Source organism: Salmo trutta, chromosome 38 (assembly GCF_901001165.1).
Source record: "Salmo trutta chromosome 38, fSalTru1.1, whole genome shotgun sequence".
Taxonomy (NCBI): Eukaryota; Metazoa; Chordata; class Actinopteri; order Salmoniformes; family Salmonidae; genus Salmo; species Salmo trutta.
The window spans coordinates 11,912,564-11,925,406 of NC_042994.1; the positions used below are offsets into that span (position 1 = coordinate 11,912,564).

A 12,843-nucleotide genomic window follows, 5' to 3' on the forward strand; every position below is an offset into this window, starting at 1 on the left:
GCATACATTTCATAATTTTTTTCCCCGTACTGGTCCCCCGTGGGAATCGAACCCACAACCCTGGCGTTGCAAACACCATGCTCTATCAACTACCAAATCAATCTTCACATAATCACTAGTTAACTACACATGGTTAATGATATTACTAGGTTAACTAGCTTGTCCTGCGTTGCATATAAATTAACAGGCACCGCATTGATTATCATCGAATCACAGCCTACTTCGCCAAATGGGGATGATTAAACAAAAGCACATTCGCGAAAAAAGCACAATCGTTGCACGAATGTACCTAACCATAAACATCAATGCCTTTCTTAAAATCAATAGACAGAAGTATATCTTTTTTTAAACCTGCATATTTAGTTAAAAGAAATTCATGTTAGCAGGCAATATTAAACTAGGCAAATTGTCACTTCTCTTGTGTTCATTGCACGCAGAGTCAGGGTATATGCAACAGTTTGGGCCACCTGGCTCGTTGCGAACTAATTTGCCAGAATTGTACATAATTATGACATAACATTGAAGGTTGTACAATGTAACAGCAATATTTTCCACCCGTTCAATAAAATACGAAACGGTTCCGTATTTCACTGAAAGAATAAACATTTTATTTTCGAAATGATAGTTTCCGGATTTGACCATATTAATGACCAAAGGCTCGTATTTCTGTGATTTGATATTTGATAGAGCAGTCTGACTGAGCGGTGGTAGGCAGCAGCAGGCTCATAAGCATTCATTCAAACTTTACTGCGTTTGCCAGCAGCTCTTAGCAAAGCTTGGTGCTCTTAGCAAAGCTTGATGCACAGCGCTGTTTATGACTTCAAGCCTATCAACTCCTGAGCGAGCCTATTAGAACATCCAATAGTCAAAGGTATATGAAATACAAATGATATAGAGAGAAATGTGTATGATTGACCCCAATTATTAGACTAGTCGATATTTTTTGGTCAAGCAGTAGTAAATATCTAAAAAAAAGATTTCTGGCACACGCCCATCTCGGTGAACTAATCCATTGCGGAGGCCATGGGGATGGCACAGTCCAAGAAGAAGGGGAGTGTGGCTGCACAATGCACTTCTCTCTCCAGAATGAGCTCTCTCCTGACAATTTGTGAACATTCATTGTTTCATAACTTCATTGTTTGAGTTTCATTGTTAGTGTCTATCAATTCCCCATTACATACAGTAGCTCACCAGAAGTACATTTTACTGTTAATTCCTATAATTTCTAATCTACAACGTTTATTTGGTTACGGTAATGTCTGTTAATGCATTCAATATATTATTATTCCAGTCGTTTACCGTTCTCATTGTCGGAGTGGACACGTTGTTTGCAGAGCGCATAACCTATACTACACTTGTAAGAAACACGTTTTGGTTTATTTCGTTCCATTTACGAATTCTGTCAATTTAGTCATTGACAGGAGCACTCCAAACAAAAGACAATGTTGAGTAAAGACGCGCACCTGATTACGCATAGAAGTACGCCGGCTTATAGGCTTCTCAAAGTAATGTTTTCTTCACCTCAAACAGCGAGGAAGCTAAGTCTGTTTTTACATCCATTGAGACTAACAATAATTCCTCAATGTATTTGAAAAATCTTTCCAGCTCTCTCCCTTTTGATAAACCACTCGGTGTGAAAGAAAAAATGTCAAACATCATAAAATGGTGTGTAGCCACTGCAGGCTGCAATCTTTTTAGTTGTTTGCTTTATAGGCTATTTTTACATGGCAATAAAGTTACTTTTTAGGTTTATATCATTTCATTTAGAATTGGATAGAATTTTGATGAACCACATGACAATGGTTTTGAGATACGAAGACATTATTATAAATAAAATAATTGTTCCACGTAAATGTGCATATGAAAACCACAACTGGTACGCAGATCAGTAGAAATTGTAAGATACATTTGGCATTCCACGTGAGAAAGTTGGCCGACTCCTCGTGTAGCCTATTACCGGCAGCTTCAGGAGAGTAACAGCAGAATCTGCGAAAGCCAGCGAGAGTTGGATGGTCGGGACAGGGTAAGTTTTTTTTCCCTCTGGTTATCTTGATCTCTGGCTCCCTCTTGAGTCATTTGTGTCTTATTTCATCAAACAGTGAGCTTAAAGCATAAGTCAAGCTCAATGCATATAAAGTGGATTATAATAAAACATATAGGGTGTGTCTTGCAGGTTAGTGGCACCTTAATTGGGGAGGACGGGCTAGTGGTAATGGCACTCTGTTCCAGCCATTATTATGAGCCGTCCTCACCTCAGCAGCCTCCACTGATTTTTTTTAATTTTTATTAGTTGGGGACAGCACTAGTGTGGTGAGAGGTTCTCCTCCAGCAGGCAGGTTGGGATGATATAGAGGGGAGATGGTGAAACGTATGAGTGAGACCATCTCTCTACAGATGGACACTGGAGCTGGTCTCGCTCTCCCCCCTCTCTAAAGATGGACGCTGGAGCTGGTCTCGCTCTCCTCTCTCTACAGATTGGAGCTTGTCTCTCTCTCCACAGATGGACACTGGGGCTGGTCTCCCTCTCTTCAAATAGGTCTCAGCATCGAGCCACTACAGTTGAGGCTTATAGTTAACCAACGTTGAATCAGAGCTGGCTTACCGCAGCACCACTGTTTAAATACTGTACACATATCATAAATCAAAAAGTATGACACCAAAAGATACTGCTGTTTTGTTAGTTGTCTGAGTGTCACAAATAGGAAGTCACAGATTGTCACTTGTGTTTCTGTGTGTGTTGGTGCGTGTGGCCGCATGCGTGCCTGCTTGCATGAGTCTGTGTGAGAGACCACAATGCTTTTCGGCTCAGGCCAAGGGTCTGACTCGATCTCGCCTGACCAGCTGAGCACTGACTAGGTCCAGGGTAGACCGGGTTAGTGCTGCCATTTGGCTGCCCTAAAGAGTTCTCCTTAATTTAAACACGTCATAAGCAGTCATTGCATTCTATTAACTTTGTTATTGTGCAACAGCTTTAACAGAAAATATATATATTTTTATGTTGCTAGTCTTGACCCTGATTAGCTCTGCTTTAAATGTCTGAGGACTAAGCAGCATGAGACACCCCCCCAACACACACACGCATGCTAAAACACACACGTGCAGGATTTGGTGGAATCAGCCAGGGGCCTTAAAACCGGGCCTCTATTTTTGACAGACTTGGGTAACTTTGACAAACACCATGTGGATGGAAGTTGGCTTCTTCCTTATGACTGAGTTCCTCTTTAATTCAGCATCAAAAAAGTGAGAATTTATCCAGAGTGTAGATCTGATCTGTTTCTTTGTGTGACCTTTAGTAACCACACAGTACACGTGTGTGTGTGTGTGTACACGCATGGACACACACACCCCTATCCCTCCATCCAGTCCCTCTACTCCCCCACACAGACATATGGCCATATGACATGAGCAGTGGGGGAGTGAGGAGAGCCAGAGGAAGGAGGTGCAGCAGAGGGGGAGAGACATACAACTCCACAGAGCTGGTTTGGGTTAGAAGGGACCCTTTTAACAGAATCTCGTTATGTAGATACAGATAACCCCACTGCTCATCCGTGCCGGTCTCATTCCCACTAGGATCCAGTGTGTGTGTAGAGTGGGGTGTTGGTGTGTGTGTGTGTGTGTGTGCCACAACTCCGTGTTCTATTGGCCATGGGGCAGCCTTTCATGACTGGTTCCAACTTCCCTGGGTCCCTCATACAGTTGATGCAGCATTTTAAAAAGAGGATCTGACAAAGAGGGAAAACCCAGAGAAGGTTATTATGAATGTTTGTGAACTCACTTCTGATCACACTCTTTGGCAGAGAGACTGTAAAGTTTGGCTCCAGTTGAAGTTGTTGACAACGTACAAGAAATCCCTGTCGACACGTACACCATCCCCAGCCCTGTCTCTTGTATCAACACCTCACCTCCGATGAAGCCGGGCGTTTGTCATCGGGTCGAGCCAAGAGAAACAACTTGCCATATCGCAACTGTAGCATATCACTGTCCTCACCCAGCCGCGGTTCCTGTAGACTAAACTAAAACTGCCCAGGACAGGTCACATTCACCTGAAAGAGCCAAAGGGTTTGTCTCAGTCATGTTTACTCTAAAGCAATCTAGATAGCTAAGTCGCTAACTCTGGCTAGCTAAAGTCACTAACTCTGCAGTATCTAGGGAGGGATCGGATGTCCCTTTGAGAACAAATGGAAAGGGCAGGGAAGTGAAGTGCTTGTAACTTGGGCCGCCCTCTCCCTTTCACTCACACTCTCACACACACACACACACACACACACACACGGGTGTGTTTGTTTGGCCGTTTTCTCGCCCAGACGGCGGCTCGCTAAGTGACCCTTGGCCTCTCCGGAGAGCAAGGTGGAGGGTCAGAGGTCAGAGTACGTCCTGCTCTCCTGGCGTCAGGGGAGTGGTTGGAAAGGGAGTGGGGTTAGGGGTGGGCACTATGGAATGCTCCAGGTCTGTTAAGTGGCTCCGGTGTTTGTTTTTCCTGATTAAACCCCAGTCAATAGAACTGAAGATACTCTGGGAGGATAGAATGCACAGTCTCTGGTCAGGAAATGTTAAAGTTCCTCTATAACTCACTCAGTTGAGTGTAATGTTTTGAGAGCGTTCTTCGTCCGCTTACCCGACATTTACCTTGGCGTCTTCGAATGGTGTCGAAGGTCCCTACACATACAGTATCAGAGTAAGTGTGTGTGTGTGTGTGTGTGTGTGTGTGTGTGTGTGTGTGAGAGAGTCTGATTAGGGGATGTTGAATGGAGGTAGCGGGATGCTTGAGTTCCTGGACCCTAGAGAAAAATAAAAACAAATAAAAAGAGCGAGAACTTCCATATGATCAGTTCTAACACTGCATTATCACGGCAGATTGAAGACATTAGCACTACAGAGGGAGGGAGGGAGGGAGGGAGAGGTGACTAAGTCAGACAGAAAAAGGGGAAGTCTCCAGCAAAAAAAGGGAGGGAGAGAAAAGACAGACATTACATGTGGCTATCTGAGGCTGCGAGCAAGTAATGGAGCGAGACAGAATAGCCGGTAAGTTCTGGGCTCTCAAACATTTTTTCTTCTTCTGCATAGTTGAAGGAAAGCTGCTTAATTTACTCTTTTCTAACTCACTTGGTAACTTTGCTGCCTCGCCTGTGTAGAGGAAGCCACGAGTCATTCGGGGTTCTGTTTGCTTAGTCGGGCAATACAGTAGACGCTGGGGCACTCTGTCTGTCGAGTCCGCTTGCCTCACTACTGTTTGAAAGAGTTCAGGACTAACTAATTCATCTTGCTAGTAAATTCGTCAAGAATATGATCATCGGCTCTAATGATGATTTCAGTCTTTTCACTTTGGATTTTTCTGTTGTTGAATTCTCTCAATTTTTAAGGGTTGACTTGTAATAGTTTACTCTACAGCTGGTGGTTGTCTTTGTCTCTTTCTGACACTCAGCTGTGAGATACTGTACGGCTGTCTTTACTGAATGAGCTTGTCTGCATGAGTGTGTGCATGAGAGGGGAGTGGGCATCGTGTGAAGAAGTGTCTAAAGCCACATGACTACAAGGTATCCTGGACACTCCTATGGAAAGAAATGTGGAAAAGCCACAAACCAACTATGCAATTTGTGACTGAGGCATTGCAGTAGGATTGCATTGGATATGATGGAATAATGATTCACTACAGTTGACCCTGATGTGGGAGCTAGACTGTAGACATGATTAACTCTGAATAATGTCATAGCCATGCATACGGGGGAGTTCATGCTTGATTTCAGTCATCTGGATGAACTATGAATGATGGGAAAGTCTATTTTTAGTTATGGGATGAGGCATGAGCTCATGTCGTCGCTAATAGGCCTTTTTTTGCGGTTGTGGCCTCCGCCAGCGTCTTTTCAGGAAAGCCTAGCACGTCCCGCACACTGTGTCCTGTCAGAATGGGTGTCTTGTCATGCTGTGTCCTCCCCGCTGTTGCTCTCGGCTTCAGGGTTGATATTCCTCCACGTCCCCTGTTAATGTCACTCTCTCTGTTTACACACAGTGCTATGACTGAAGCTATCTCTGATCCATAGATCTGCCTTATCAGGTCTTTCATTGGATTTTCAGTTTTTTTAGGTACGTTTTTCATGTGGAGGGGCTTCTAAACTGGCCCATATGGGCTCAGTCTGGATTAAAACGATAAAGCTAATCCAACAGGCTTGTGGAGATTAGCGTCGGACATCAAAGTGAGCGTCACTCTGAAAATTAGCCTTCATTCAGCTGCTAATGAGATGGCTCCGCATCAGCTCCGTGCATCTGATCTGCTGTGCAGACTCTGTATAGTTCTAGATTAGACCACAGGGAGGCAGTGTTGCTATGTGAGTTTTTCCTTAGCCGTCTGTCTCTGCAGGCAGTCAGTGGAGTGCACCACCATTTCACTGAGTTGTGTGAAAAGTTCCATGTGGATGATTCATATTTTGCAGACAGGGATTTCTTTCTTGTGTGATTTGGAAGAATATAGCAAAGTCGGACATTGGTGGGGGTGAGGAGAAGTGAGGTTTTTCCACAGCTCGAGCGTTTGGTGGCAGCAGTCGCCTTTCACCCAGGAAGCCCTGGGTTGAGCAACTTCCTGTTAATTGTATTTTAATAGGGTTGTTTTTAGATATGTTGCTATGACAATCAACTCTTCCCCCCCCCCCCCCAAAAAAAAAAACACGTAACTTGTTTTGAGAGCGATATGAACTACAGTATTAAGTCTTAGCGGGACATTTTGGATCTGTGTTATGAGCCTCTGTCTCCACTCTCCGTTTTGTCTCTGTAGTGTTTCAGACTTCAGTTACGGGCGTGGTGTAGCCTCTCTACCCTCGGCTGTGCTGGATTTAAGATCATATTTTCAATGTGACGTCTTATTGATCTCTAAGGATTGGCAGCACATTGTGCTCTAATGGCAGATAGTTGGCTCCCTCCAATGTGGCTGGCTGCTGCTTCAGTGGTAAAATGAAAACCCATGTTTAATAGTGGAAATGAGAGGAAATCAGAAATTCCATGTCTGTATTGTGACATTTTAAATAGAGATGATCAGTACAGGATATCCTGTTGAGTGACGCTCTCATCGCAGCCATGGCAGGCTATTGGTGGCCGAGGTGTGAGTTGATAGACCAGTTGAGGTCAATGCGGAGGGAGGGAGGTGGAGATGTGGCTTTGCTCTGAACACTGGTTCTTACATACTCTGGATTAACACAAGGCCTGTTCAGTGTGTCACATGTCAGCTTACTCATCCTTCGGCTGCTCTGTGTGTGAATATTCCTTTGCATTAGTTTGGGTTTTGCCCAGTGTAAACAGTGCAGTGAATGCTAACAATAGCCAATGCAGTACCCTTAAGACACAGCACAACAAACCCATGCAAGACTCCACATGCACACTACCCAATGGCTAACCCCTGTAGAGGAAGTTGCAAGGCTCTTTGTGTTCCATAAAAGCGGTGTACAGGATTTCCTCCATGAGTCAGCTGTCGACACTTCAACCTTCCCACCTCTCTGCAACCTACCTTTTATTGTCTGCTAATATTATTATTTCTTCGCGAGGATAAGACCGAGCCCAAAGAACATGGCCCTGGACATTGAGAACAGGAAAGTAGGGAACTGGGCGGGCAGGCTCTATGGAAGCCCCACCTTTTGGTGTTGGGAGTTTGGCTGGTACTAGGCTATTATATGGAAATGACGGAACAGGGGTCAAATCTGGGGTTAGCTTAGTCATGTTATATTCGTCAATGGATACTGGTAGTCCTGAAGGTGTCTCATGGCAAGGGCCAGCTCCCGTGTGACCCTTGTATGATCTACAGGTCTGACTGGGCCTTGCACCAGTGGAACATTCATTGAAGGTGTGGAAAATGCTAATGTCACCTGTAGGGAATGCTACAATAATGGTACTTTTAGACGGTACGAGGTAGATGGCAAACCAGATGTCATTGTTTTCAATGAGTGCACGACAGTAAACGCCGTTGAGGTTGGCGGTGAATGCCGTCAGCCGCCACGGTAGATGGGACTTGCCGCCAGAGTTCAAATATTTAAACTTTTGCCGTCTGCCATGTCTCGCTATGTTCTGTTCTTTATTTTTGTCTTATTTTTATCTATCCTGATGCCTAGTCACTTTACCCTGCCTTCATGTACATATCTACCTCAAATACCTTATTATTATCTATCCTCATGCCTAGTCACTTTACCCTGCCTTCATGTACATATCTACCTCAAATACCTTATTATTATCTATCCTCATGCCTAGTCACTTTACCCTGCCTTCATGTACATATCTACCCCAAATACCTTATTATTATCTATCCTCATGCCTAGTCACTTTACCCTGCCTTCATGTACATATCTACCTCAAATACCTTATTATTATCTATCCTCATGCCTAGTCACTTTACCCTGCCTTCATGTACATATCTACCTCAAATACCTTATTATTATCTATCCTGATGCCTAGTCACTTTACCCTGCCTTCATGTACATATCTACCTCAAATACCTTATTATTATCTATCCTGATGCCTAGTCACTTTACCCTGCCTTCATGTACATATCTACCTCAAATACCTTATTATTATCTATCCTGATGCCTGGTCACTTTACCCTGCCTTCATGTACATATCTACCTCTAAACCTTATTATTATCTATCCTGATGCCTAGTCACTTTACCCTGCCTTCATATACATATCTACCTCTAAACCTTATTATTATCTATCCTGATGCCTAGTCACTTTACCCTGCCTTCATGTACATATCTACCTCAAATACCTTATTATTATCTATCCTAATGCCTAGTCACTTTACCCTGCCTTCATGTACATATCTACCTCAAATACATTATTATTATCTATCCTAATGCCTAGTCACTTTACCCTGCCTTCATGTACATATCTACCTCAAATACCTTATTATTATCTATCCTGATGCCTAGTCACTTTACCCTGCCTTCGTGTACATATCTACCTGAAATACCTAGTACTACTGCACATTGTACTGGTACTCCCGGTATATAGCTACATTCTTGTGTATTTTATTCTTCTTGTGTTACTATTTTTTTGTATTTTTTTGTTAACTCTGCATAGTTAGGAAGGGCTTGTAAGCAAGCGTTTCACAGTAAAGTCTACACCAGTTGTATTCGGCGCCTGTGACAAATAAAATTTGATTTGATGACGACTGGTATGACTTTTTTTTTTGCGTCCCTCGTCTAAACGCAGCGTAACATGACGTGTGAAAAGGCACACTTCATCGCACAGAGTGTGTTTTTTTATGCCTGATGGGCAAAGTGTGAAATTATCCAGTCAGGCTAGGAGGCCTGGCGTGTTTACAAGTTCTAGTTGGACAGCTCTCTCGCTCTCTCACGCGCTCGTTCTCTCTCTCTCTCTCTCTGTGTGTGTGTGTGTGTGTGTGTGTGTGTGTGTGTGTGTGTGTGTGTGTGTGTGTGTGTGTGTGTGTGTGTGTTATTATCCAGTTTAATTGAGTAGTTTCTCTACTCAAGATTTTATCGAAGCCAAGTTTATTTAGCTCTGTTAATTCCGTCATCAGTGCACTGTTGCCACGCTGTCTGGACTGAAAGGTCAGGACAATGCCGTTTTTAAAAGGTGTCATTTTAGAGGAACTGTCTAATCTCTCGCACACGCACTCATAAATGGAATTGATGTGGGGCGACTGGTTTTCTCACTTCCTCGTGATAAACGTCTGTGGTTGTGTGTTCCTATTCGTCTGAAATTGGCCTGACAACCAAGTCTACAGGTACAACCAGGGAAGTATTAGGAGGCCTACACAGTAAGTGGCAAAGCTAACCCACATCATACTGGAGAGAGATGACGTGAAGTAATCAGTGTGAATATGTGAAGAGTCCTAGACCAGCCTATCCTATAAGTACATTGTACTGACCCAAACCGGCACCCTTTTACACAAACAACATGCATCTACACCACAGCTCTCCTGTCTCCTCTCTCTGCCATGATCCAGGACCAGGCTGTATTGTTTTGGTGGGGATTTTTCTACAGTTTAGCCCTGAGCCTTCAAACACTGTTTACTGGGCTATTTCAGGGGTACTGAAACACACACACACACACGCGCTCCAGATGTTGTTTTGAGAATCAGTCTCTCTATGCCTGGGAGGGAGCCATCATCTGTGTGTGCGTGTGTGTGTTTGCGTGCGTGTTTAGATAAATATATGCTGGCTGGGGAGGTGTGTATTTCGCACTGTGTGTTTTAGGTTTAATTGAGGACTGGGGCTGTGTGGTATATGGTTTACAGTACTGCCACTGGGTCTGAGTACCAGGGGGCCACACACTGCTACATTTGACCGAAGATGCGTACGTGAATGCACAGGCATGGGTTAGTGAGGATGTAACACACATGCACGCAGGCACACACCACACGCCTATACACAGCTGTCAGGTTTTACCGGATGTATGACACACAATGTGGGTATGTGAGTACTTATTAGGCAGACTCAACCCATGGTTGCTTTCAGCGCTGAGAGGCACCCTACACAATCCATAGAAGACTGTAACCTTTCCAACACAGCACAAGTGGTAAAAGCAGTCTAGCAGAGGTATTCCAGTCCTTTAACTGGTATATATCATAAACACACACACTCCATAGTCCTTGGACACACACACACACTCTCTCTACCTGGCAGCCTCTGGCCCTGGTCCCTAGACACTCGCCATACAGAGGAACCAGAACACACAATAAAACACAGCAGGACAACTCCTGACCTGAAGGTGTTAGGGTGAGGCGACGCCAGCCACCAGGTAGGCCTACTTCCAGAGAAGGGAGTGTTCTTTAATTAGAGAGGTAGTGAGTCTAAGGATGAGTCTGAAATGGAACCCTATTCCCTAAAAATATATATCTATATTTTTTATTTAACCTTCATATAACTAGGCAAGTCAGTTAAGAACAAATTCTTATTTACAATGACATCCTACCCCGGCCAAACCTGGACGGCGCTGGGACATTTGTGCGTTTCCCTATGGGACTCCCAATCACGGCCGGATGTGATGAAGCCTGGACTATACTATATAGTACACTACCTTTTTGACCAGGGCTCATATAGTGCACACTACCTTTTTGACCAGAGCTCATATAGTGCACACTACCTTTTTGACCAGAGCTCATATAGTGCACTACCTTTTTGACCAGAGCTCATATAGTGCACACTACCTTTTTGACCAGAGCTCTATATAGGGAAAAGGGTGCCATTACAGATGCAGTCAGACTTTGTGTCAGGAAAGTACCAGAGAAGTGAGTGTTCTTTAAACATGGAATTCTGCCTCACTAGCACTAATTATCTATAACTACTGAGGTACTTTCTGAGGTGGTCAGTTCATGTTAGCTCGAGTGGAGTGGGACTGAGTGGCTTGAGTTTTATGAAGGCCATTTTTGAGGGCCTGACTTTTTGACTGGTTGGCTGAGGGAAAGGGACCTTTCTGGTTGATTACATGAGGCCAGGAAGTTGATTTAAGTGGCTGTGTGACAATTCCCCTGTTGGCTCATATGTTTTTACATGTTGTAGAATGTTATGGAATCAGACTTGACACCGTCATGCACGCACGCACACACGCACACGCACTCATTGAGAGGGAGACGGCAGGCAGGGAGATGCACAAAAAGAAGGGAGGGAGTTTCTCTCTGAGGGGAGGAGAGGAGGGCTTGCTTTTCACTCTCTGAAGACTGAGTGCTGCGATGTAGTGCCAGGCATAGGAGGAAGCAGAGGAGAAAAAAGAAGTTGCTCCTTTAAGAAAGCTGTGGTCTTGGATCAGATCTACTACTCAGCACTCTGGCTTTTTACACTGGCTCCTAATTTGGGATTTGTTTAGAATCAATAGAGGGACTCTGGAACGTTACCTTGATTGGGAAGGGATTTGGGAATTCTGTTTACTTGGATATCAAACCAGCAAGATGTCTGACTCCAAGGTTACTGCTCACTTAGACGGAATTATCTCTGACTTTGAAGGTTTGTCTTGTTTTGATTACTCTTTTATTTGTCACAGACGTTCCTATCGACAGCCAGTGGTGACTGAAGATGACTGATGTCAAAAAGACTATTTCTAGATCCAATTTACAATCGAGTCACTAGCCTTCTTCACTTAACAGCACTGGTGTCTCTCGCTCTGTTTTTGTTTCTCGAGTTTGTGTGTTTGCACGCGCATTGGGCATGTGTTCCCCTCAGTCTCTTAATCCGAGTCTGTTATTGGTTATATGCAGCGGCAGGTAGCCTAGTGGTTAGAGCATTGGACTAGTAACCGAAAGGTTGCTAGATCGAATCCCTGGGCTGACAAGGTAAAAATCTGTCGTTCTGCCCCTGAACAAGGCAGTTAACCCACTGTTCCTAGGCCGTCATTGTAAATAAGAATATGTTCTTAACTGACTTGCCTTGTTAAATAAAGGTAAAATAAAAAATATCCTAGTTATGTCAGTAGAGTACCCCAGTATTGACAGTGCTACTCCACCACAGGAAACCTTCCAGCTGAAAGCATTAAAGGGACTCATAGTAAAGCCTCACATCTGGCCACTGCATCAGACCCCCATTCATTCACAACTCCTCAGTGTGTCCTCTTTCTCTCCTTTGCTTTCCTAGCTGTCCTGTGAAGCTAGCATTGATTTCCTTTGTTGTCCTCTTCCTCCTTTCCTCTTCCTCCTCCGGTCCGAGTGTGTCCTTCCCTCCAGCTGTGAGAGGTCTGACCGATGCCACACACACAGACACACGTTTGTTTTGCTATCCTTGTTGAGAACAAACAATTGATTCCCATTGAAAATCCTATTTTCCCTAACCCATCGTTTCCCAAACTCAGCCCTCGAACCCCAAGGGGTGCACTTTTGGGGTTTTGGCCTAACTAAACAGCTGATTAAAATGATC

The 12,843-nt window shown here is 44.1% G+C and overlaps 1 protein-coding gene across 3 annotated transcripts in view; it reads left to right on the plus strand.

The window, feature by feature from the left end:
- The window catches only part of LOC115178846 (septin-9), a 75,857-nt gene that overhangs the window by 12,574 nt on the left and 50,440 nt on the right, over nucleotides 1–12,843 (plus strand). Inside the window, exon 1 of one of the 3 annotated variants that reach the window (XM_029740209.1) lies at nucleotides 4,954–5,022. The exons of 1 other annotated variant lie outside the window; for it this stretch is intronic. In XM_029740209.1, the coding sequence (XP_029596069.1) occupies nucleotides 5,001–5,022 (22 nt within the window). In that variant the 5' untranslated portion in view covers nucleotides 4,954–5,000. Of the gene's footprint in view, nucleotides 1–4,953; nucleotides 5,023–11,714; nucleotides 11,941–12,843 lie in introns of those variants that run through there. One more of the 3 variants, XM_029740207.1, reaches the window with a different exon arrangement.